General features: G+C 48.3%; 1 protein-coding gene across 3 annotated transcripts in view; it reads right to left on the minus strand.

Moving 5' to 3' along the window:
- Abhd2 (abhydrolase domain containing 2, acylglycerol lipase) overlaps window positions 1-26,864 on the minus strand; it is a 92,077-nt gene that overhangs the window by 59,092 nt on the left and 6,121 nt on the right. For 2 of the 3 annotated variants that reach the window (XM_028879217.2, XM_037198483.1), the window contains exons 2-3: window positions 14,853-14,951; window positions 12,444-12,643 (exon numbers count right to left, since the gene is read on the minus strand). In XM_028879217.2, the coding sequence (XP_028735050.1) occupies window positions 12,444-12,637 (194 nt within the window). In that variant the 5' untranslated portion in view covers window positions 12,638-12,643; window positions 14,853-14,951. Of the gene's footprint in view, window positions 1-12,443; window positions 12,644-14,852; window positions 14,952-15,722; window positions 15,899-26,864 lie in introns of those variants that run through there. The other variant, XM_028879218.2, reaches the window with a different exon arrangement.

Genomic DNA, 26,864 nt, shown 5'->3' on the forward strand with positions numbered 1-26,864 from the left:
GGTCTAATCAGGCAGCTGTCGTCACCAGATCATGCATACGACCTAGCTAGGAGCTGGCCAGGAAGCATGGTGGAGACCGGAGCACTGGGGTCAGACACTCATTAACAAACAAAATCAAAGGGCACAGAGGACAAAGGGCAGAGGATGTGGCAGGTGCAAATGGTTAAACAAGCAGTCTGAAGTTCATCTGTGGGGATTACAGGAACAGTCAATGCCTAACCTTGACACTGGGGGCAGGGGCATGAGGGCCTGTGGGGTCAGGGCAAAGCAATTGCCTTCTTAGCCTGGATGCTGGTTGGAGGCCCAGGACAAACTTGGATAGGTGAAATGCTCTGCTGGAAGGCAAAGCCAGTTCCCTGCAAGAGTGCTGTTTACACGGTCTGTCCCACTGGCCGTGTCCTCACTGACCCTGGTGCTCTCTGCCCCATCAATCTGAAGCCAAGTAGTCCTGCAGATCACACGGGGCCCTTCATCCAATGTGTCACGGTACTAAGGTCTCTCTCCCCCCCCCCCCCCAATCCTTTATCCCTGGCCTGAAATTACTCATTCACATAGTTTATGATCCTTCCAAAATCTACAAACACCAGCATGAACTGATTCTGTGCAAAGGAACAGCTGTGTGGAACACAGACTTTTTAAAGATGGTCTTTGTTTGCAAGCCTCTGGGGGGGAAAAACAGTTGGTGGCTCAAGTCCAGTCCTCGGGAGGCTGGGGCAGGAGGATTGCCTCAAGTTCAAGGCCAGTTGTGCTATCTAGTGAGTTCCAGGGCAGCCTGGGCTCCATAGGAAAACTTTGTTTCAAAAGGAAGAAAAAGAATACAGTTGGAGATGAAAAAGACACATGCAGAGTTACTGTTACATCCCTCCCTACCTCTAAGGAAGAGCCAGAGATAAGACAGTAAAAAGGACAGGAAGAGAGAGGAATGGCTACAGAGGTTGGGGTGGGGTGGGGGATGCAGGGACCTCTGATGGATGGAGAAGGTGAAAATGAGGAAAAGGAGCATCTTGAGTGTATTAAACACAAGGAGGCGAGTGTGGGTAGAGTGAACAGACAATAAGAGTAGATAGATCACCAGGCCGGGCGGTGGCGGCGCACGTCTTTAATCCCAGCACTCTGTGAGTTCGAGGCCAGCCTGGTCCACAGAGTGAGTTCCAGGACAGCCAGGACTACACAGAGAAACTCTGTCTCGAAAAACAAAAAACAAAAAACAAAAAACAAAACAAAAAAAAAAAGAAGTAGATCACCAGATAAGCCCATAATGTTATAGCCTGATAACTTCAAATTGAAACAAACAAACAAAAATTTGAGGCTGGCAAGATGGCTTGGGAGGTAAAGACGCTTGCTACCAAGTCTGACACCTTGAGTTCGATCCCTGGAACCCACATAGTGGAAGAGAATTGACTGCTGCAGATTATTCTCTGACCTCTATAAGAGTACTATGGCATGTGTGTACTTACATGTGTACATACACACACACATACAACATGTAAAGACTTAAGAGTCTTTCATTTCATATAATATGAAAACACTGATCAAGTTTGTGTGATTCAACTGAACACACTAGTTCAGGGGCTTGCTGGAAGGACCTTTTCATGTTTCCTGTCAAAAGGAAGCCAATATGGTTATGGAACCTCTTCCTTCCTGGGAAGCCATAGATGGTTCTCCATCAGCCACTGACCTTGGGAGAAGTTCCTCAAATGTTTCAGATTACAGACTTTCAGAATGGGTACCCCAAGGAGTTAAGTAGCATAGCCTGAAGTCAGGTGTACACTAAGCCAGACCCTTCACCTGGGTGGAGACAGGGTACACAAGGCTGACTCCCTTCCATCTCCATGACTTACTGTGACATGGCAGGTCGTCACCTCAGGTAGCTGAAGAGCTCTAAGGAGGCTGGCTCAGTGGCAAAAGGACTTTTAGCAGTAACCGGTCACTGGGTGTACATCATCCAAAAAGGACTTTTAGCAGTAACCGGTCACTGGGTGTACATCATCCAAAAAGGACTTTTAGCAGTAACCGGTCACTGGGTGTACCTCATCCAATTATGAGTGAATACCAACTTTCTATGTGAGTAGAACTTACTAGAGTTTTGTGGGGCTCAGGCAAATGCATCCCTTAAGTAGTTACTACACCACCATTGGATTCTGACCCCCAAGCCATCCCCCTAAGGCTCCATGTACAGGAAAGCCATCCACACTGAAGACACTGGGCTCCAAAGCCAGGCACTTCGCTTACCTCCCAAGTGCCATGACTCGTGCGTAGCTTTTCTTGTGCACTTCGGAAGGCACAGCGGAGCCCTGAAGAATACAGTCAGGCTTGATGAACTGGGCATCAAGGGGAGGGATCGCATGGGAGAGGGGTAAGTTTGGGAAGCTTCAGACAAAGTACAGATGCTGAAATGGAGCATGCTCAGTCTGATCATCACCGATGACATGCTGGCAGGAAATCTGGAAATCATACTTATTTACCCTCTGGAACACATTATTAAAGTTGATTTCTGTTTTAATTATACGCACTGTTTGTGGTGTGAAAGACACTGTAGCGAGGAGAGAGGTGCTGAGAGGCAGGCACACAAGAACAGATTGAGATAAAAATTGGTAACTACTAAACTCATGGGATCAATAAAACATGAGACGCTGATGAAAGCCCGCTATATTTAGCAATGTTAGGCTTCCTAGAAAGCAGGTCTGTCTTTGCTTCTGGATACTGAAGCAATTTTCAGGCAAATACATACCGAAAAGGACCAGAAAGTGGACGTGGTCCCAGGCAGGACTTGTAAATGAAGCTTAATAAAGTAATGTAAGTAAAGGAAAGTTAAGGATGAACGGGAACCCAAGATGGAGGCTAGCACTTGGTCCGGGGAAGACTGGAAAAGAAGAGTAACTTAGCAACGGGACCCACAGCAGTAGCAGGCCCTCTTGCCCATCCATCTGCGTTTGACATGGAGTCAAGGCATCACTGTAGCCCACGCTTCTTTTGATTTTTTTGCCCGCTTTGAGACAGGGTCTCATGCAGCTGTGGCCGGTCTCAAACTCACTATGTAGCTGTGACTGACCTTGAACCCTTGATTCTCTTGCCTCTACCTCCCAAGTGCCATGACTCGTACCCAACTTTGCATTTCTGAAGGCACAGCAGAGCCCTGAAGAATATGGTCAGGCTTGGTGAACAGGGCATCAAGGGGAGGGGTCAAATGGGAGAGGGGTAGGTTTGAGAAGCTGGAATGGGTTGTTTTATATTTTTGGTTGTGAGCCCTAGCCTTTAACGGCTGAGCCATCTCTCTAGCCCTGGAATTGGTTGTTTTATCACGAATGGCACAGCCTCTATTTAACTAAAATGGGGGGGATCATGAAAATTCTGGATTCCGAACCCTTTTAGGTATTGCTGGCTTCAGCAATTCCTGAAAGAAGGAACAGAATTGTCACAGAAAGCTCCGATCTGGATCTCAGGGACAGGGCTCAGGTGACTTCTGTGGCAGGCTCAAGTCGGTTACCTAGCTCAAGTCAAGGTGGGCTGCTTCAAAGATGGCAGCACCTTCCTCCCTGTCCTGGTCAGCCTGCCCCTAGGATAAATATCTCCTGGGGCACAGGTGGAGAAGGGGAACAACTAAGAGTAAAATTTAGACTAGTCGCTGGCAAAGTAATTACCACCTCCAAATGCACACTCACTCACTCACTCACTCACTCACTCACTCACTCACTCACACACAATCAGCCAACCTCCCTTTGCAACAGAAGAAGACAGAATAGTGTGGTCAACCCATCCCACTTAGCTGAGACTTCTTCAGTGTTAGCATTCACAGTCCCAGGTCACCCAGCATGCTGGCACACACTTTTAATCCCAGCACTCAGGAGACAGAGGCAAGTGGACCTCTCTCTGTGAGTTCAAGGCCAGCCCGGTCTACCCAGTAAGTTCTAGGCCAGCCAGGGCTACATGGTGTGACCCTGTCTCCAAAAGAAGAAAAAAGGAAGTCTCATGTCTCATGCCACCTGCCAGCCCTGGGCAAACTGGTTGGTCCTGTAACGAAGGATTATATCCCAGGGTCAGTTTTTTGTTTTGTTTTGTTGGCCTTGACAGCATGATTGTGATAACAATTCTTTAAACTATGTATACAAGCAAGTTTAAGATGAAGTAGCCTCAACCAAGGCTGCCCATCAGCATTCAGTTCCAACAGACAATTGGAGTGTTCCATCTTAAAGCTTTCCAGGTAATTATGCTCTGAAGGTCTAAGGGCTAAGTAACAAGTGTATCGGGACACTGCAGATCCTCTTACAGCATCTAAGGAAATATTTGTACAGCTCTTGGGATGGATAAAATCAGGTCAATGAAATGAAGACTCTTGGCAATTAGTTTATCCTCTGAAAAGGACAGAGCTTTAGTGTTCAGCAGAGGACGGAAGGATTTAAATCTGATCTGGAATGTGAGTGAACAAGAGGGAACTGAGTGGAGTTTAAACCCAAGATAATGAAATTCTTTCCAGATTTAACTCACTATAAAAATAAGCTGTGTTGGTTGCAGAGCTTTGCCTAGGAGTGGCTGGCCAGGGTTTGCAGGCTGGCCTAGGGGTGGCAGGCTGGCCCAGGGTTTGCAGGTTGGCATAGGGGTGACAGGCTATCTCAGTGTTTGCAGGCTGGCATAGGGGTGGTGGGATAGCCTAGGGTTTGCAGGCTGGCATAGGGATAGCGGGATAGCCTAGGGTTTGCAGGCTGGCATGGGGTGGCAGGCTATCTCAGTGTTTACAGGCTGGCATAGAGGTGGTAGGATAGCCTAGGGTCTGCAGGCTGGCATAGGGGTGGCAGGCTAGCCCAGGCTTTGGCACTGTCACTGCAAAGAAGCGGTCTTTAAGACAGAGGCAGGAGGAAAACCACAGGAGTTCACCTATGAAGTCCTCCGTTCTTTTGACAGAGAAAAGAACTCCATGCATTACACTGCTCTACCAGAGACATCCGAATCAGTGTTGGGTGTCCTGGCAGGGTACTTCTAGTCATTTAAAAGTTCCTGGGCACACCAGGACAAAAGTACCTTTATCTTGCCCATTCTGACAAACACAGTATGTATAGTATATAGAACCAGGCTTTTGTTTGTGGTGGATGAAAGAAACAGATATTTCCGGTTAGAAAGAGAGTGCAGTTGACAAGACAGGAAATGAGCTGAGGGGCTGGGGAGATGCTGTAGTGGCAAAGAGCACCTGCTGTTCTTCCAGAGGACCTGAGTTCGGTTCCCAGCACCCACTCTGAGGCTGTCAAACGCCTGCAACCCCAGCTCTAAGATCTCTGATGTTCTCTTTTGGCCTGCACAGGTACTGCACACAAATGGCATACCTTCCTACACACACACACACACACACACACACACACACATCTCAGATAAGAAAGTGAATCAACATTGTTTGAGAGAAAACTAAAAGCAGTTTTTCTCTGTCTCGCCGGGCATAATTATGAAGGGAGTAATCCAGGTCTGTGGATGGCGGCAAAGCGGGAGAGCAGCCACAGTGAAGTTAGTTAGAAAATGTCTACAATGTAAACATTTCTAATGACTTAAGCCCCACCCCAACAGCTAGGTCTAACAGAGATTCTCTAACGTTTAGGAGCCAGACAATCAAAGGACTATGGAAAAGAACTAAGACTATAGGCTAACTAGGATAAGAACGATTCAGGGGAGACCATTCGGGCCTGAACTCTGGTGAGTGAGAGCCATGGGGAAAACTACCAATGACCCATCACGATCCACTGAAGAGCCAGGGGGCTTCTGCCGTTCTCTTGTGACAGTGTGAAGCAGCTTCCCAGGAGCAGTGTTCCGAGAGGACACGGGGGCACAGGACGCCAACTGTCGTTTTTGGCATGGCGTTGGAATGGGCATGACCCTCACAGTCAAGTTTTCCAAAACCACCATGAACAGTAACACCCAGTTCTGGGTGACACAGGTGGTGGCTGGTGGCAGGAGAAAACTATTAGCTTTTTGTCTCTGGGGAAGCCTTAAACACAGCCAGGGTTCGGTCACATTGCCTCCCCTTCCCGGACCAGAAAAGGGAGCCTAGATGTCTCTCACATCCGGTGAAGATAGCAGCTCTATTTCAGGCTTGTCTGTTGCTCTGCCATGCTTCCCCTAAATCCCTGCATCTCTAGCTAGAACACAACTCAGCCAGACACGCCTGCTAGTGAGTGAAAAGGCACAGCCTGGCTTCCCATGGGGAAATGTACAGTAAGTGCCACTTGGTGCTCGTGTTCACTTTCCAACCTGCACCTGCCAGCAGATCCTTCAGCCAGGGCCCCAGGGAAAGGCTGGGGACAGCCATGATGCATCTGGGGCTGCCCTGACCAATTTAAGACCAGACAAATCATTTAACAAGACACATCTTTCAGAGACAGACAAACAACGTTGTCAGCGCTAAAGGGACACCCGACTCCCTGGGTGACACTGGACAAATGGGAGCCAGGGCGGTTTCTTGGTTTCTCTTGGCTGACACAGATGGCATTTGCCAAAATCTGAACATCTCTCACCTACGCTTGCTTATGGAAAATAAGAGACAGAACGATCCCACACTCAAGGCTTGGGAGCACCCGTGGTCTGTTCTGCCTCGACAAGCATGTGGCTCTTGATCTGGGGTACATGTGCTCCAGTGGCGAGGTGGAAAGAGACACAAATTCTCAGAAACAGCAGATGAGAGGCGCCACACGGAAGCAGGAGTCACATGCTGGAGAAGGGTGGAGGGGTCACTGTTCTAAGGGAGGTAAGTTAGGGAAGGTTTCTCAGAATGAGGTCCAGTTTAAGGTTTTGTTCTAAGACTTATCTTAGTGGATTGGGGAAATGGTTCCATGAGTAAAGTGTCTGCCATACGAGTGTAAGGACTTGAGTTTGGATCCCCAACACCCACCTAAGAGCCAAGCCATGGAGGCAGGCAGAACTCAGCACTAGGGGTGTAGGTAGAGGGATAAAAACTAATGGACTCGAGGGACCACTGGCCTACCAGCCTAGCTGAAGTGGTGAATTCAGGTTCTGCAAGACACCCTGTCTCAAAACATAAAGGTGGAGAACGACCAAGGAAGACACCCAACATTGACATCTGGCCTTCATATGCACTTACACATGTGTACTTGAACACACACACACACACACACACACACACACACACACACACACACAAACCCACACACACACACCCCTCACACATCCACCCCAAGAAAGGGTATTCTGGTGGAAAACAAAGGAGATTTGGAGTAGCCAGAGGACAGCAGTCCTGTAGGCAGGCCCTTCCTGGGCTATGACAGAATGTCATGAGGGATGGGAATGGACAACTAAGTTTGAGCCACACTGAAGGAGGCGTGAGGGAGCCAACTCAAGTACTATTATGACATCTGGGTGGGTCAGAGGCAGGGAGGGGCAACTTGGGACACTCCTGTGAGAGCTCCAGGGAGTGGAGGTTATACAGCTGGGTACGGTCCTGTGCTGTAGACTCAAGGTCTGTATACTAGACTATATGCAAATGATTACCCCAGAGCACTACAAAAAGGGACAGCACCTACTTGTTCCACAGCACAGGTCAGAGAGGACAGACAGACAGACAGACAGACAGGAAAGGGCCTCCCTGCCCCTGCTTATCTTCTTTCATTGTTCTGTAGTCAGAATCTTAAACTGGACCTCATTCTGAGAAACCTTCCCTAACTTACCTGCTCCTCTTTAGACACAATGACCCCTCCACTCTTCTCCAGTGTGTAACTTCTGCTTCCATCCCCCAGGAGGACTGTGAGCAGGGATGCCAGGAGCACAGGTTAATGCTGAAGAACAAGCGATAAAGGAGGTCTGCCTGATCCACTGTAATCGAATGAAGCAGGCCCAGAGTGGCTACACTTCGCCCGGGGGTTCCCAGTTGGTTAGTCTGCAGGCAAAAGACCTAGGTTCGAATCCTAGTTTACACTTCTGTAATGCAACACCCTTGCAATCCTAGCACTTGGAAGGATGATGTAAGATGGTGAACTAGAGGAGAACTTGGGGTACACGTCAGGTTGGAGGCCAGTTGTAGCTCAATGATAGACAGGGAAAAAAACATGCCAGAGGATTGGCAGCAGCATGGCAGAGCAAGGGTTAAAACGAGCTACCATTCTGGGCCTGGATATATGCAGCTCAGTGGTAGAGGACATGCCTAGCATGCACAAGGCCTTTAGGTCAATTCCCAGCAATACACACACCTACACACACACACACACACACACACACACACACACACACACACACAGGGGGAGGGGAGAGAGGAATCAGAACTTATACCATCCTGATTTAGTGGAGGGCACATATATACAGAAGACCCCAGAGATGCTCACTCAAACAGCAATGGTACACTACTTCTTATTAGAAGAATTATAGGTGCTTTTTTTATGTGCTTTGTTTTCTATTTTTAATAAATGTGCATTAATTTTTTTACTCTGAAGAAATGGAGACCCATATCACCATCCAGAGACTCCTCATTGCTCCTCACTAAGCTTCAGTCTGTTTGTTTTCCTAAAGGCAAACTCTTCTTGAATTGCGAGGTAAATATTGATGTGTTACTAAGTGAACAGGAGGCACAGCATCCCACCAAAGCCGCCTTCCTCCAGACATCACGGAATTCATTTGTGATGGACCTTAGGGTCAATTATTTTAAAGTCAGACTTACAAGCTGACTTTAATGCCCAGGAAAGGACAAAGCTCTCTACTCCTTACTTTGAATATCCACTTTTCATCATTTGTTTCCCATCTGGGTAGAGCAAGAGGCTCTGCCTGGATTTGCATGAAAGTCATAAGAAGCATCTGCCCGAGTCGGGCTACTGGGCGACTCACTGTGAATCAGCTGCCCGAACCTTCCAGCAGAGGCGAGTGTTTGTGCAGCCTGGAGACAGCCTCCTCCTAGGAAAAAAACTTCAAAGTCCCAGGAGAAGTTCTTACCCACAATAGCCATTTCCTACCCTCAGCTTCAAACACAAGGGAAGCCATTCCGGAAATGTGACTCAGGAAGATCATTAGGGGACAGTGGCTTCGACCAGAGATAGAAACAGACAGGCAGGAACTGAAGGCCACCTGCTGGGGGAAACCCTGCTAACAACCTTCCTGTGGGCTAGCCTTTTGCTGTTCTGTGCCCCCCCCCCACGTACCCCTGAGAACACTCCTTGTCCACCTCTGCCCAGGGATGAAAAGGGAACCCGCTCCAGACACTCCAGTCTGTCTCAGGTGCCCTCACTGCCATGCCCAGCTTCCCAATCCTTAAAATGACAGGAAAAATGAATTTGGCCTCCAAGTCATTAAGAGGATTAGCTGAGCATAGTGGTACAAGCCTTTAATCCCAGCACTCAGGATGCAGAGGCAGGCAGATCTACAGAGAAGTTCCAGAACAGCCAAGGCTACATAGTAAGACCCTGTCTAGGAAAAAACAAACAAACAAACAGAAGATTCGTTGGCAGAACGTATCCCAGAGGCGCTAAATGTGAAGCGCAGGGACACGCACCAGAGGGGAGTTGTGAGGGCGGTGTGCTAGCACCACATGAACACAGACCAGACTCTAACATAAAGAAGACAATGAATGGGTAAAAACAAAAAACAAAAACCTAGGGGAACAGACTCTTTTGTCCCAAAATCATGTCACATTCACGATAAAGGGGGCTTGTGTGTTTGGAATTCCACTGCTTAAATAATATTCCAATTTGCTCTCGGTGAGCTGGTCCTGTAGCCAAAGAGAAAGGTCTTGGAAGCAGACACTTCCTGGAGAACTTGTCTTTCACACCCACTTTTTTAAGCTGTCGCTAAGTCCTAAACAAACATCAGCTCTGCCTTTAACCTGGGCACCCCACCCCCTCCTAATCTAGGCCGTGTTGGCAGAAAGCTCGGGGACTGTGCTGATGCCACTGGCTCAGGTGCTGTCCCATAAGGATGGAGGGGACATTCTACCACCCCGGAAGTGAGAGTCAGCCATCTCAGAGCAGTCACTAGGTGAACACCAAAGACTGCCGTGGGAATGTGAGCCAGGAAATGAAGAGAGCAAAGGGAGACAGTAGAGCTCAATGTGTCTGGGTTAATTTTAAAAGAAAAAGGGCTGAGGTCCGCTGTAAGCAGCGTTTATTTACAAACAGCACAGAATAAAAAAATTGGTAGTATCTTTCCGGAGCCTGAAGGCAGTGTTCCCATGGGTCCTCCCTCTAAATCCTTAGCACAAATTTACACTTGTCTGCATATAAACTTACAGGGTTTTAAACACTTTGGTGTTAGGGTTTTGAAAGGGAAGTGTCCCCCCAACAGGCTCATTTATCTAAACCTTGGTCCCCAGGTAGTGGTGCTCTTCTGACAGGCTGCGGAACCTTTGGGACATGAAGTCTAGATGGCGGACTTAGGGCCACTGGGGGGTGTGAGCCAACACTCTAGCTTCCTGACTGCAGACACCGGTCACCTCACACTGCTGCTCCAGCCTCAAGCTGTTCCCACCCCTACGCCTTCCTCAACAAGACGGCCTGCACCCTCTCAAACTGTGGGGCTGAAGAAAACCTCTTCTCCCTAAGTTGCTTCCAGTCAGGCATTTCGTAAGAACCAGAAAATTAGGCAATAAATTTGGGTTTTGTTTTTGTTTTTGGGGTGTGTGTGTGTGTGTGTGTGTGTGTGTGTGTGTGTGTGTAAGACTGTCCTGGAACTAACTCTGTAGACGAAGCTGGCATGTGCCAATACCACCCAGCATTAATTTGGTTTTCGAAAGCTCTCTACAAAAAAAGAGATGACTGAAGAACTGCGCCTGGTGGTTCCACAGAGTCTGAAGTAACTGTAAATGTCACTAGCGAGTCTAACTTAGTGCATTATCCAAATGAAACACAGGAGAAACATTGAAAAGACAAGGTAAAATGCCGGGCAATTTTCAAAACACTGTTACTGTGCATACCCTGGACAGAATAGATTTTTAGTTGCAAAAATCATGTAATAAGAACACCATATCCTAGTATGGCGCCGGGTATGTGGTGCCTACTGTGCTGGGACGGGTCCTCACAAGGGTGATTTCAAACACAATTATGATATTTACGTTGTACACACATCCTTCAGTGAGGATCTCTCTAGCTCTAGAGCCACAACATCATAGACCTGGCTGTAAGACACTGCACTGGAGACCACCCCAAACACCCAAGGGCCACATGGAAGGTCCCCCATCGCGGCTACTGGCCTCTGAAAATCAACCAAACGCGGAGACTGCACAAGCAAGAACAACTCTCAGATGCCTGTTGTCCTCTGCTCCTAGAAGACAATCACGCACTCAGTCTCCAGCTCCCCAGAAGAGGGGGGAGGGAGAGCTCCTGCCCTGTCACCAAGTGTTAGAAACCCGCCAGGCGTGTGCCGAGGACACGGTTAACTAGAGACACCTCTGCACAGCACAGCACAGCCTCGAAGCGCGGTGGGATGAACGGAGCAAGCCGTGAGACGCACGGAGGAAAAGACGGAGTTGACCAGACTAAATGGAGTGTGGGAGGCCAGCTCCCGCCTTTTAAAAGGGTTCCGATGAGGAGGAGAGAGGGATAAGAAACTTTTAGATGAAAGACAGAAACACAGGAGAGCTTCAGGGGGAGGACCTGGATCAAGACCCAACGGTCCCTTCTGCCGCTCCAAAAGGGCTTTTTATAACAATGCCAAGGGGCGGGGCAAAAAACCTCCCCCTCTTCCAAACACCTGGTAAGCACACCCGTGGTCCAATCATCCCCTTATGCCGCCCTGCTGGGTAAAGCAAGCTCAGATTCTCCACCCTGAGTAAGTTCTCACTAGGAAACCTCTGTGGGTCTCTACAAAGGAGGGCATGGAATGCTTCTGCCTGGGGCTTGGTTGAGCCCCAGAGGAAGACCATGGTTTCCTCCCTCAGAGGCATGCCACTCCCCTCCAAAATGCAGGTACGGCCCACCAGGATCAGAGGAGGCACTCCCTTCAAGTGTGCTCTTTTGGTTAGTGCTCTGGATACATTTTAATGTCCAGGGGATAAGGAGGACCCCATGACAAGGCCTTTGTGGTTCCCAGTGACTTTGGATAAGAATGGCTTCTCTGTCCTCAGAGTGGCGAGAGTTAAAATATGACCCAAGGTTTCATATCTACCTAAAAATGTCTACTGTTTTCTGAAAAGTCCTTGTCATGGATGATGACGACATCATGCTGTGAAGGACAGGATGTTTCTAAGCAACAAAGATACGATTCTTTTCTCCCACCGTTCATTATCTAAACACTAGCCAACTACTGAGACTGTTTCTCACACCAGCCAGACCTTTCCCCTCTGTGCCTTAGAGGTGCATTCCGAGATCCATTGCTTGCTTGCTTTGTGGTGCTGAGACTAGAACCCGAGTCGTCAAGCTAGATCCCAAGTGAGCCCACCCGATAAGCACCGTCCTTCGGCTGGAAAGCTTCTTTGAACATCGCACAAAGCCAAACAGAGCAGCAGGTGGGGACAGGCAGGGCAGTGGACTCACTCTTTGGTCAGAAGGGGACAGGATTTGAGCAGGAAGCGTGACAGCCCGGAGTCCTGGAAGTAGAGGTCGGGAGGGGCGGTGGGGCTCTTCAGGTTCAAACACCGCACGATGACGTAGAGCACGGCGGCTACCGCAGCCAGCTTCACCCCGTCAAACACGGCGGGGAGCTCGGGGGTCTCCAGCATGGCGTTCATCTTGATCTAGAAAGCAAAGACACAGATCTGGGCTCAGGGCCATGGCCAGGGCGAGGAGGGCGGAGCCCACCTCACGGCAGAGGCATGGCCCGCTCTGGACGTGCTTCACACATGCCCAAAGGTGCTCCACAGACAACCCCCCCCACCTTCATCACCTGACAACCCCAACACCCAGCCAATGCCCACAGCCACAGAAACAGTTCTCAGTGTTGACTGAGGAGGGTATGATGTTCTTCCTGTAGTCTCTCTCACGAGCGGTTCCAAGATGAACACATTGGAGAATGTACAGTAATGGAGTCTTTTGGAGAGCGGGGAAAGTAAGGTGAGTTAGGAAGGGGCTGGGGGAGAGCTCTGATGTCTGTGAAGAAGCCACTTAAATCTCCGTAGACTTAATGGCCCCTGGAGCACCAGGTGTGGTGTGCTCACTGTTGTTTCCAGCCTTGAACAGCGACATGGGACTGTGAGTGCCACCAGTACAGGTGGCTGTCCTTTGTGCTGGCCCCGCCTCTCTGTTTCCAGAGCGTGCTGAGAGAAAGCTGCCTAACTCGGTCATTTGCTCCACAGAGTCCAGGCTGCAGAAGTCCATTCAGACTTGGCCTAGGTCATCGTGGTCCTGGCTCCTGGGGCTCTCGGGCAATGGGAAATGGAGCTCGTCAATGAAAACAGTGTTTCCCCTGTAGGAGGTACCTGAATGCAGCTAACATTCCAGTCCAACATAACAGTCCAAATGGGGCCAACGACAGATCAAACTCAACCACTAGACCGAAATTTAAGATTGCAGTACAGAAAATACACATGCATATCTGATTTCCAACACGGTGTCTGAATATTTCCCCTTTGGGGGTAACCTTCCCTGATACGCAAAGCCTTCACCCACCACTTCAAACACAGAGAACCAAACATCAACAACAAAAGCTCGTCTTTTCCTTGCTGCTCTAGAGAGTAACAGAACATCAGCCCTGGCCTTAAGGACTGGGGTAACTAGCCAGGCATGGTGATGCATACCTGTAAGCCTAGAACTTGGGAGGCAGGGTATCGACACAAGGACTTCAAGGCCAGCCTAAACCACCTGACACCCTCTCTCACAATGAAATGAGGGGTGGGGGAAGGCTAGCACAAAACTAACAAAAACAGAAAATGTAATTCTCACAGCCCTGGTAACTATGGTAACAGCTTTCCCTGGAATGATTTCAAGTAGCCGCTGCTAAAAACAGTTATGAGAACTCTGGTAGCCAGTCATGGAGACATAATGGGTAGGGTGAAAAAAAAAATCTCCAAATGTGTCTAACAGACTGAAGACTCCTGAGGGACTCCGAGGGGCCTTGGGGACTCCTCTAAAACCAAAGCGGCACAAACACAGCGTCAAAAGACTTTGGGAAACCTCTGGCAAGGTCTTCAATCTGGGGAGGAACAGTCACAGCCTCTTACCTGGCCTTCTGTCATCAAGACAAGAAAAAGATTCTAGAACATTCCTGGAGGGCCAGCAAGATAATTCAGCAGGTAAAGGCGCTTGCTGCACTTACTGGTGACCCTAGTTTGATCCCCAGAACCCGCATGGTGGAAAGGAAAAGTGACTGACTCTAGCAAGTTCCCTGACTTCCACACACACTATGACATGAGCCTGTCCACATCCACACACGAAATAAACGCTTTAAAAAAGTTAGTTAGGGTTGTCCTCCACTACATAGCCACATTCAAGGCCAGCTTGGGATGAGACCCTGTCTTAACAATAATAAATAATATTAATTAATTAAAAAGAAAACATTCCTGATACAATTTTAAGGTTTTGTTTGTTTGTTTTTCTCAATACAGGGTTTCTCTGTGTAGCCCTGGAACTCTTTCTATAGCCCAGGCTGGTCTCGAAACTCAGAGATCCGCCTGCCTCTGCCTCCAAGTGCTGGGGTTAAGGGCACGTGCGACCATGTCCAGCCCTGAACCCCTCCCTGTCTTAAAACAAAAGCAGAAATGAAAAATCTACCAGAAATTCCAAATTCCAAAGTTCTCTGATTATGTGCTGGTTAACGGAAGTAAAGTTTAAGTGTTTCTCTGTCCTCTTTGCTGGAGTGAGAACAGAGGTTGGCCACCGCGGCTTTCCCAGTCTCCTTGCTGGTCAAGGCTAGTAACTCATTGCAGGATCCGTCCCTTCCAACAACCATGCACTATTTACTATAATGCACGGGGAGGTGGAGAGAAACTGAGTCTCAGCAGGACATACCTATGTCGTTATTCCTCTCGCGGAGAAGGTGGATTTTCCTCCAAGAGTTGTACAGTTGGGCCAATCCGCTCTGATCTTGTATTCAAATTAACCTAAAAGCTGAACAGAATGGGATGTAGGTAAGGTTTTAAAGAACGAGAAAGCAACCCTCCTTTTGTGTTGTTGGAGACGGTCTCCGAAACACCGCGCTGACTGGCCTTGAATTCACCGCACCCCTCTTCCTGTACTTCCCAAGTGCTGGGACTACGGGCATGTGCCACCACGCCTGGCCAACAGCCCATTTTAATTGAAACATAAACAGTCTACTTCTCCTTTCTCTGCACTTAAAGTCTTTAGGGGAAAGGGCAATTTCTTTAATTCACATGTCTGCCATGGTCTTGGATGTTCTCACAAACTGGCTGTGGGTAGGCTTTGTGACCCCCACCAAGACGCGGGGCTCTCACTGGCTCCGGAGACGTGTTTCTTCCCTGGACTAAAACTCAAGCTACTTTTGCTCTTTATCCCACAACACGATCCTGAACAGTGCTGACAGGCCAGGTGTCGCCGCTGTGACACATGACGTAACTGGGAAGGCTGCAGAGGGACACAGCAGGGCAGGGGAGTCACGCCCTTCCTCCAGACATACAGTAATGGGGGGAAGACAGGAGCTCAGGGACGTAAAAGGCGCAACAACAGGTTCCAAAACTACCAAAGAAAAGCCAAACTGTGCACAAAGCTCTCTTCTTCGTGAATACTAATTCATTTACTCCTCCCAGGCCCTGTGAGACAGATGCCAGTATCACTCCATTTTACAGGTGGAGAAACTGATGCCTACGAAGATTAAGTTTGCCCAAGGTCACGAGGATGGTAGGCAGGAAGGCCAGTGCTCACTTCTGACTCCAGAGACCCCGATGTGGTGCTGCTTGAAAGCCACCGAGAGAAGCAAGCAAGGAAACGAATGGTCTGGAGGGCAAACGCAGAGGACACTAGAGCGGGCCCCGAGTCACAGGTACGCAGGCAGAGCTGGTCCCCAAGCCGCCTGTTTCTGATTCACCACACGGAAAGCACTGAAGAAGAAAACGAAAGGCAGGTGGAGGCGAGGCTCGCTCACCTTCACAGCCAAGCTGCTCTACTTCCCATGGGGAGGCGCTCTTCACAGTCCAAGACAAATTAGCCACTAGGGCCAGGGTGTGGAGAGCCAGGAACTGCAGAGCAGTGTCCCCAGCCCCATCACAGGCCACCTGGGCCCACCAGGCCCAAAGGCTCAGCTGCAGGATGAAAACAAGACACAGCCCAGACTCAAGATCTAAGCTGCCGGCCGGCCCTCGGCCTGGTGTTATCTTTGCCTGGCTTTAGCAGTGGTGGTGAGTGTCTCACTGTTGCTCAGGCTGGCCTTGAACTCTTGGCAGCCCTTCTGCTTCAGGCTTTTATGTACTGGGATTAGAGATATGAGTCACCATGCCTGGCTTTGCCTGGCATTTGGGGGAAAAATTTGTTCATTAGTTGTCAAATATCAAATTGCAAGCAAAAATCTATACTTCTGGTTTTTCTTTAAAAAAAAAAAAAAAACAAACACCAAAGTAAACAAAACAAACAAACACAAAAACCCTAAACAAACAGAAGTCCAAACCAGAAGATTTGGTAACACAGAGCCTGCCATGGCCACAATGAATGAGGCTGAAGAGCAGCTGTTCCTCCAGACACATCATACTCCTGTGAAGTCTTGGATGCTGACCCCGCCACCCCTGGCCCAATTTAATCATTTCTGGCACCTGAATCATCCCTATAATTATCTTCCAGAACATGTAATCCTTGGAAAAACCTATCTAAAGTCCCTTCTAGCCTTGGGTAAGTCTGTAGTGGCTAAATATTTAAAAATAGCAAGTATATGCACAAATGATTAAAACCATAGCCAAGTTTTGAAAGTCAAAATGTCAAAGCTTATCAGATGTGCTATGGTTTGCTTTACTATTCATCAATTAAAGTCTGTTTATGCCTAAAACTTCCCATAAACTATCTGAGGTAACTTCGACAAAGCACCTCTACCTGGGAATGTGTCTTGCTGAGTGAACTGACGTACTCCCAGCCCCCTTGCAGCTAGGTGAGTCAATCTGACTAAACTCTGGCCAATTCTAAATGATCTGGTTTTAAAAAAACTCCTTAAAAAGCAGTCCGCCCTCCTGCTTCCTTCCCTCCCACCTCCCTGAAATGCAGACAATATGGCTGCAACTCCAACCGCCATCTTGGGTCATGAAATAACCTTGGAGTCACTCTAAGCCTATTCAAAACAGCAGCCTAAGGCGACTTAGTGGAGCCACCATATCAGACCTAGGTCACCAATCTCAGGATTTGTTTTATGTAAAATATAGTCCACACCACTGTTATTTCTAGATGTTTTCACTATACAATTTCCAGTGACACATAAGGAAATACTATATACCTCTGTGATGCTAGAAGCATCAATTGCCAGGTGGAAGATGCTTTTGCTGCTACTTATAAGAGTGTTTTCATTTATTTTCAAAATTCATAGTGACTTGAACTATTTTGTTACTAGAGGAAAAAGCTTTAAGGGCTAGGGGTAGAACCTTTCTAAAAAGTGCAAAGCACTGGGTTCATTGCTTGGTACCACAAGGAAGGAAGGAATTCATGAATGCATTCACACTAGCTGCCTTTAAGATAGCAACTAACAAAATACATGAAAAAAGTCAAAATCTAGTACAAGGAAAATACACACACCAACAAACACAACTATGTATGTGGTCCAGTGAGATCAACTCTGGGTTTTCTGCCCACCAGAGGGGAAAGAGAAACCCAGGCAGATCAGTGGGTCACCAAGTGGGAAGAGCTAACAGCGCGTTCTGAGCCTGGGGTACAGGACATGCACTCGGTGGAAGGGAGGGCTATTGCAGCACAGAATTATTTTAAAGATGTGCAGGACTTTATAGAGGAGACTTCCATTGACAGACAGTGTCTTCCCTCAACTTCTTTTAAATAGCAAATGCAGCAAAGAATTGATTTCCTCAACCCTTGAAAAATGACAAGGTTTTAAAATTCAATTCAGGGCAGACAATTTCATGGATTATGACCCGAATTTACAGCCTTGGCCCACGGCTTGAGTCTGAGGGTCCTGGGCAGCAAGCCAGTTCTGCATGCCCCTAGGGAGTGCACCCTTAAATCCTAGCAGGCTTAAGTAGCCTACTACTTACTGGGTGCTTAGCATGGCACAGAACCACAATTAAGTACCATCTGTATACAACCAGGGGGAAAACAAGCTAAGGGGCTATGGACTTAAGGAACTTTAGAGATGAGAATACTTGAGCAAGGAAAGGCCTAAAACAGCTACATCCAGAACTGAGCCTCAGTGTATCAAGTCTAGGACTTCAGAAGTGTGTGTATGTGTGTACAGTGAATATCTACCTCCCTACCTATCAGTCTATGTAGGTATTAAACTAGGCAATTCCAAAACAAAGCTCTTCGGGTCCATTTCGACTCATATCTTACGTTTTTTTACTTTACGGTGGTTACTCTCCATTTTTCTTTTTTACAAATCTGACCTGGCACTTAATATTAAATATTCCGAACTTTGTCTAGACACATCAAGCTTAGACTCTATAGCCATACTATCCTGAATGTGCCATATTTCATCTGATCTTGGGAGCTAAGCAAGGTCGGGCCTGGTCATTACTCAGATGGAAGACATACCAAACTCAACACCTTGAGCTATTTTGAGTGCTCCCCCTCTCCATTTTCTAGGCAGACGAAATCCAGTTGAAAGGAGCTGTTCCTCTAGGAATTCCAGAATCTTCAAAGAGGCATTCTTAGGAATTCAATAGTTACAAATATTGCTAGCAAATTTCATTTACCAGAACCTGACAAACTCCACTGCCTCACTTGCTGCAAGGACAGACCTACACCCGCCACCCCTGCTTCCCTTCCTTTTTCGGGGTTGGGGGTTTCCAGATAGAGTTTCTCTGTGCAACAGTCCTGGCTGTCCTGCAAGTCCCTTTGTAGACCAGGCTGGCCTCGAACTCAAGAGATCCGCCTGCCTCTGTCTTCCGAGTGCTGAGATTAAAGGCGTGCGCCACCACCACCCGGCCCTGTCTCCCTTCTTTTCCTCCTTTCTTTACTGACAGTCTCACACATTCTAACCCAGAACTCACAGAGCAGCCAAGGATAACCTCGAGTTCCTGATCCTATGGCCCCCACCTCTCAGGTCCTCTTGAGTGCCGGGGTTACTGGCATGTGTCACCGTGCCCAGTTTTACATGGTAGGGCTCAAACCCCAGGGCGACCTGCACCGTAGGCGAGCATTCTGCCAACTGAGCTTCATCCCCAGACCCGTCTGCTCCATTTTTTTTCAGAGAAGGGTACAAGTGAAGAGAACAGCTCTGGATCTACAGCGAAAAGAAACTCGGGGCATGTCCCAGGAGCCACACAGACAAGCGGCCACTCTGCAGACAAGCTTCTAGAATGGAATGAGGATGCAGGCGGGAGCCAGTGGGAGCATGGCTATGAAGCTGCCAATCTTGCCTCTCACCGCGGTAAGCATCAAACTGCAGATCTGCATGGAGATCTGACCCACGTGCCCAGCCCTACACCTCCCCACAGGGAAAATGACTCACCCCATCCCTCCAGGCCTGCTGGAGCTGAGCTCACTCCTCCTCCCGCCCTCTCAGCTCTGTGGCTCTTATGATGAATCCTATCAGCCGTGAGAGCAAAGGCTCTCCTCAGGGCTGTACCACTGGGCCCTTAACACAAGGCTAGACAGTGACGACAGCTCCAGCAATCTTCATCCTTCTCAGACTGACAGAAGTCTCCGAGGGCAAGAGAATGCAGTGTGCTCAGCTTTGGAAGGCACGCTCTACTTCTTCAAGTTGTCAAAGCACCTTGGAAGCTAGGACTAGAAACGAGAGCCTCTGCCAGTCTACAGCAGCGGGCTTGGAGGTCACGTGGCCTCCACTGAGCCCCAGTCTCAGATAACAGGTGTGAGCAGCCAACACAGATAAGTACACGAATCACTGGCTGACACTCAGGCCCCTGGGCTGAAAAGGAAGGAAGGAGGAGTGTGGGAGAGACACACAGCCTCTGCTGTCAGGCCTGTGGATTCTGAGAGCTGGAACGTCCAGGGCACAAGCCAAGTGGTGAGACCCAGATGTCGGAGACCCAGATGTCGGAGAGCCAGATGTCAGAGAGGAGAGGGAAGACATGCATAGCCTCTGTCCTTCTACCAGTGACGTCTAGAGTGATTCTCCCCTGAGCACGCCGTGCCGTGGGCTTTGGGTGGGTCGCTGGCTTTCTCTGGATATTTTGAGACAGCTCGAGAGTCCACAGGATCTCTCTGAACAACATGGGTTTTAGAATCAGAGGCCCTGTGTTTGAATCCTGATTCTGTCAAGTAATCTTAGGTAAATCACGTAAACTTCGTGTTAATTGGTACTTTTGTCTACAAATGAGGGAACGTAGGTTCCTTTATAGGCTAAAGGGGGAAAGAGGCTGACTACGGAGCTAAAGGAACGATGTGGGTTAAAAAGGTTTTAAAATTATAAAATATCTACAGACATACAAAAGGCTCACAGAACATGTTGAGCTCCTTAAAGGAAAGCTGCCTTCATACTTCAGGGTTAGAGAACTGTCCGTTTGAAAGCAGCTGTAAGGGACTTTTAACACACGTGGCCAGGCATCTGCCGCCAGGCAGCCCTGAGCGTGGCTTTATCAGATCTTTGCATGGAGGATCCTGAACAATCTAGAAAAATGAAAATTCAAAAGGAAGCACACTGGGTTGGTATATTTTGGGGTTTGAGCTAAATGGATTGCTCTGCTAAGTAAAGAAACAGAAGTAAGTTCACACCCTCAAATGTTCCCGTCTCCCCATCCATCCAATACAAACACCCTACTGTTGTTCTGGGCCTCGCTCTCTCTTGCCTCCCACTCTAGAAGCAAAATTTCTCAGCCTTTTTAAAGCCTGAGGGCGAGTCCCAACTGCCACCCTTAGTCTGCCAGCGGCCTTCCTCTTCTGACTTTTGTCCAAATTCGGTTTCGCTTATAACGAACAGGCACCTGCTCTCTAGGTCCATACCCAGTCTTCCTCTGTGACCACACTGTGAGGAACAGCAGATAGGCCCCTGCTGGAGCTCTTCCTCTGCAGGGCCTTCCCAACACTTCTTCAGTGTCCTGGGAGGTTAGAAAGCTTCCAGCAAGGGCAAATCCTTTCCCACAATTGGGAAGAGGACATGAGCATTTACCGAAAATTAATCCACCTGCTTTAAGTGGCCACGGCGGTGCTTTGCAAAAGAAAAGGACAGAGCCTACTGGAGATGTGTTCATATCAACTGTGAGGAGTGTTCATGCCAACCCTGGGAGGCTGCACAAACTACACCCAATTCTGTCATTCTGTCACCCTAATCCCCCTGTATCAAAGGCCTCAGTCTCATTTCTGTGGGTATAACACAAGAAGTACACTACACAGACCTGTAAAGCAGTGGGCAGTGGGGCCCATGCAGGAGTAAGTACTGAATCCTCAGGGCTGACAACAAACCCTGAGGAATTCAAAGGGGAAGCAGTGGGAAAGGAAGAGACGGGGTTACAGTGGGGGGTCCTTGAGGAGAGACGGAACGGAAGAAAGTGAGAAATGGGGTGTGTACAGGTATCAGGGGCACAGCTGAGCTGAGGCTCAGAGTGTGAGGCAGACAGAAGCAGAGGGATGGGTTTGGAGAAGGGACCATGAGTCACTGTGGAATGATGCTCTGGCACTCTGTTTACAAGGGGAATTCCAGGAGCCAGCCTGGAAGATGACGCCAGGCTGTCATGGCAGTGGGCAATGAGCTGTGTCTACCTTACTGTTCAAGTGAGGGGCTGAAGTAAGGCTGCAGGTGTGAGGAACACTGACTTGGCTACTGGAGCCAGACTCTCTGTTGGGACATGTATTGTCACTCACCATTGGAGCCACAATGACAGTCCTTGATGGCATATAACTCATTTTGTAGGAATTTCAGTATGACGGCCTATCTCCTGTAGACTCTAAGACCACAGTGGCCTACCTTGACATGTAAATGCCCACGCATGACCAGAAAATTTGCTAGTCTCATCTCTTTATAAGAATGATGAGTCACCTCTTATTAATCTCCCTACTGGACCACTTGTATGTGGCATTCTACACAGATGGAAACTTGGGGTGTTGAGCGCATAGTGGACATCTTGTAAACAGATCGAGCCAGCAGGAAAGACTCAGTCAGCCTGAAGTACCACCACTGTGATCCCTGAAGCAGAATTTCCTTGCCAGGATATGCCATTAGGTTGAGAGGTGGGCAGCTGCCTTGCCGCTGTGGGCTGAGAGAGAAAGCTCAACGTGAGCTGAGCTGGCGGCAGCTTTTGGGTATTTTAAAGACCATCTTGAAGATCTGGCAAACCACTTCTCCATCCCAAAATGAAGGTTTTCAGTTTTCTGTCATTCAGAGAAGCTACTGACCAAGGCTATATTTCTCTTCCTCTCTTCCCTGTGTGACTAAAGAACACCTCAGGAGGCCAAAATGTAAGAAATCGACTTCAGACACAGCCGTCTCACAAATCACGATAACTCACAGTGGAAACGGGCTGTTGTAGGTAGAAGGAAGGAACTGGTACACACTGCAGACCTTTAGAAGGTACAGCCTTCAGCAGCTCTGGTGAGAGATGATACCACAACATTCTCTATAGTGTTTTCTAGTGGACATAAGCTTATTTGAATAGCACTAATCCTAGGTTAATCTTGACCAAGAAGCCAGTCGGATTATAAAATAAGCTTCCTTTTTAGCATCTGAGGGAAACAGAAGTCCTTCAGAACAATTGGTGCCCCACAAGGTTTCCACCTCCTGAGAGACTCCTCTGATTTGTAGTGCTGGCGGGGAGGGGGCTACTCCCCGGGCTCTCCGGAGAGACAGACAGCCTAAAGTGCAGCTGTACGCATAGCACTTGGATGGCTCTGGGCAAGTTTCTTAACCTCTTGGCACCCCATTAAATGGATATACTAGGACCTTCCTTGAAGAGTCATTGAGAGGCTTAGATGAGGCAGACAGGGTCAAGCACCCTACGCCAGAGCATCCTGCTATTATGAGTTTAAAGATACAAACACTACGCAAACTTGGCAATGGTATGTATGCTCACCAGAGACCAGAGGACCTCATTCCAGAACCAAGTAACAGCTCCTTCAGTTTGGAGAGTCTGCTGTCTGATCTGCCTGTGGGCCATCACCACCCTCCCACCCCCAACATTACCAGGTACCAAGGAAATGATTGGACCACTTGTACATGCATACGTCCCCCTACACGCACGCACGCACGCACGCACGCACGCACGCACGCACACTCTAGTACACAGTCCTTACCTTATTGCAGACCACTAGCTTCTCCATCACACACCCACCCTTGTCCTGGGATCTAATACACATTTGGCTCAGACATCATTATCTTTAGCACACTGGATCTTAACCGAGGAACAGAACTAGATGACGGGAAGTGTTCTGCTTTGGTAGCTCCACAGTTTATCAAGTGTTGGTGACGTGAATCCATGACCTCAGTCACCCCCTAGACAAGGCACGGGATGCGTTTGTGTTGACAGTGGAGGCCAACTTCATAATTTACTACTTACAAAGTGTATGCTCAGACATTACCTCATTTGGTACTTGCAGCAGCTCTGAGTGTTATGAATGTAAGCAAGGAAACTGAGGCCCATGGACCCTTCCCTGTGCTAAGGCTCTAGGAAAGGCTCTAGGAACATGATGTGTGTGGTGGGGAGTTCCCATGTTAGAACTGCATGGAGCCCACCACCTCAGCCCCCTTGACAGGAGTTCTCTAAGGCCCTTCCCATTCAAAGGCAGACACAAAGACATTTGCACTCCTCCCATTCAAAGGCAGACACAAAGACATTTGCACTCCTCCCATTCAAAGGCAGACATAAAGACATTTGCACTCCTCCTATGAGCTCTATGGTGACAATGTCAGTGCCACACCCACCTTCCTCTGTCAAGGCTAAAATAACCTGGAGTGGATGGCATTAATGACAGACCAAAGGAAGGGGCTAGTTTCTAAATTGGGGGAAACATCCTTGGCTCTCTCTTCTTGGCGTTTCCCATCGTCTCACTGTTCAGAAGGACACATTTCTTCAATGGCATTGACAAGAATGAGCGAGCACTTTATGTGCAGTTTCGGACTCAAAGAGGGGACTGCAGCCAGAGTGCTTGGAAGCCAAGGTTTACATATGACTGCAGCTCAGGCCCGCCAGGGAGTAAGAGCCTGGAACACAGTGAGCCTCCCTTGGGCTAACTAGAATTACAGTCAAGAGATCAGCCAAGCCTGGGCATGTTCTGGGTGGTGTGGCTGCAGAATGATTACATTCAATAAGTGATTGCATGCTGGGCGGTAAGAGGGTTACTGTTAACTTTTTTAAAATGTTAGATGTGTAATAAAAGAGTATGAGCCGGGCGGTGGTGGCGCACGCCTTTAATCCCAGCACTCGGGAGGCAGAGGTAGGTGGATCTCTGTGAGTTCGAGGCCAGCCTGGGCTACCAAGTGAGTTTCAGGAAAGGCGCAAAGCTACAGAGAAACCCTGTCTCGAAAAACCAAAAAAAAAAAAAAAAAAAAAAAAAGAGTATGTTGACGAGATATCATGGGAATATTTACAGATGTAACAATATGTTTGGGGTCGACTTTAAGATAAATGTGGGCTGGGCGGTGCTGGCGCATGCCTTTAATCCCAGCACTAGGGAGGCAGAGCCAGGCAGATCTCTGTGAGTTCAAGGCTGACCCGGGCTACAGAGTGAGTTCCAGTAAAGGCGCAAAGCTACACAGAGAAACCCTGTCTTGAAAAAAACCAATAAAAAAATAAACAAATAAAAAGAAAAGAAAAAGATAAATGTGGGTTGGGGAAAGTAGCCAGAAGAATATAGGAAACTCCGTTACTTATAAGCTCGTGATGGGCCCTGGGGCCACTGGGGCTCACTGCATAATTCGGTCTACTGTGTGACTTTAAAATGTCCACAATAAAAAGCTAACAAATGAATGAATGGTTATTTAGTAACAGAACACGAGCCTTGGAGCCAATGAGAGGCAAATTCACCCCCAGCTTTCATCTCCAGTCAAGTTCAGGGCAATGCCCCCCCCCCCCCCGTCACCATGACAAATAAGCTTTGGCTGCCGGCTGCTGCCATTTTGACATTGTGTTGAGGTCATGCAATATGATTTATCCAATCACTACTTATCATACTATTTCTTCATCTGAAAAGTTCCCGCCTCTTTTCTGTGCTAAGCCCATCTTTGTTTTTCCTCTATAATGGGGTTTCCTGGCTCCAACTCATCGGGGTCTCCCCACATAAATGAGAGGTACCAAGGCTCTATGTGTGGACTCTAATATTATTAGTAATCCTGGCATTCCACGTTAGGCCTTTCCAGTTTTTCCAATTACCATTCACATAAAATAAAGAAAGACTGAGTGCTCAGGGTTCCTCTAAGGCGACCTCAGGAAACCTCACAGATAGACCCTGGGCCCTGGATTGGGAAATCTTAGCCCAAGGTCGGAGTGCTGGTATTACGGAGGCAAGCAAACAGGACCTGGGGCCTGATGAGAAGTCACCCCTGACATGCTACATCATGGGCTGAAGAGGCTTACACACATGCTTCAGAAAATGCCCGTGTAAACGGTGCCAAATGCTCTACCTGATCCCAATCCTTCCGTAACGTTGCTGAGTTTTCGGCTCAGCCTCCCCCCACTTTTCACTCCTGAGGAAATCCAACACGGCCCTTCACACATGAATGAATCCAGACCCCAAGGAGTTAAAGAACAATTTCCCCTATCAGTTTCATATCTCTCTAACATGCTGGAAACTCATGGTCTGTACCACCAAAGACACCTGACCTGGAAGCCCACAAAAGGTACCACTTCCGGAGAAAGCTGGACCCGGTGGATGTCCCGGTTTCCCAGTACTGCTTAAGGACACTGGAAGAGGCGAGGCCACTTCATGAATACAGTCTTCTGCAGGAAATGCAGGCCCTCCCAAATGCCATGATTCAACAGCCACCAGGACAACCTTTTGACCTGGGTAGAAGAGTCCCTGTACTGTCAGACACCTGGCTCCCTCTGATGCTCACATATCTGCCGGCGTCTTTATTCCTAAATAAAATAAAGGTTTGGGTTTGCTTTGTTTATTTGAAAAGCGATGTTACGTTTGCTTTCCTTATTTCAAAATTTTGAATTTGGGTGAACTTGTGCTGTACTTCCTGTTTTTGTTTTTTTTTACACTGCCCTCATTGACATGACCAAGCAAACAGTACACAAACACACGTCCAGAGTGCTGGTGTACAAGCTGGGGGCACTTGCTGGGAGCTTTGGTCTCTTTTATTGGAGAGAGGATGGAAAAGAACAACTAATCACAACACTCCCTGTCCTTGCTGCGCACAAGAGGTATCTGAGGTACAAATGGAGGGAGGCCGTGGGTGCCCGGCAGTGAGTGAGGACCAGGAAGTGATGACTCAAGACTGGCTTCATTGACTAACATCTTGAACATTCAAACATTTCCAAGGTGACTTTAAGACAGACTCAGAGGAAAATAAAAGCAGACGGAGGCTGAGACACATTCAAAGAAAACCCAAAACCCATAGGCAAAATCTAGGAACCACAGAAGACCAAAAGGCCACGTTTAAATCAGCATGGTTATTTAAAACACAAGGACAGCCATGGGAAACTCCAATGTAAAGAACCAGGAACCCCTCTCCTTAGACAAGAAAGCTTTAGTTAGCAAAGCCAGCTTGGATCAGAACTTGGAAGTGGCAAAATGATTTGGAGAGCCTGGGAAACACTTCCAATCAGGTCAACAAAAGTCGTGTACAGATTTGGGGGCAAGAGAAGTTGCCAGAGCTGGTTCTTCCTGAGGCAAGAGAAAAGAGGTGTGGCACTTATTAATGCTCCCCAAACAGGAAGTCCTGAGGGGAAGGGCAGGCTCGTCTCTGCTGTTCAAAGGTGAGAACACAGAGAAAGCTGTGGTGCAGAACACAGGGCCAGACACCAG

Source organism: Peromyscus leucopus, chromosome 1 (assembly GCF_004664715.2).
Source record: "Peromyscus leucopus breed LL Stock chromosome 1, UCI_PerLeu_2.1, whole genome shotgun sequence".
Classification (NCBI taxonomy): Eukaryota; Metazoa; Chordata; class Mammalia; order Rodentia; family Cricetidae; genus Peromyscus; species Peromyscus leucopus.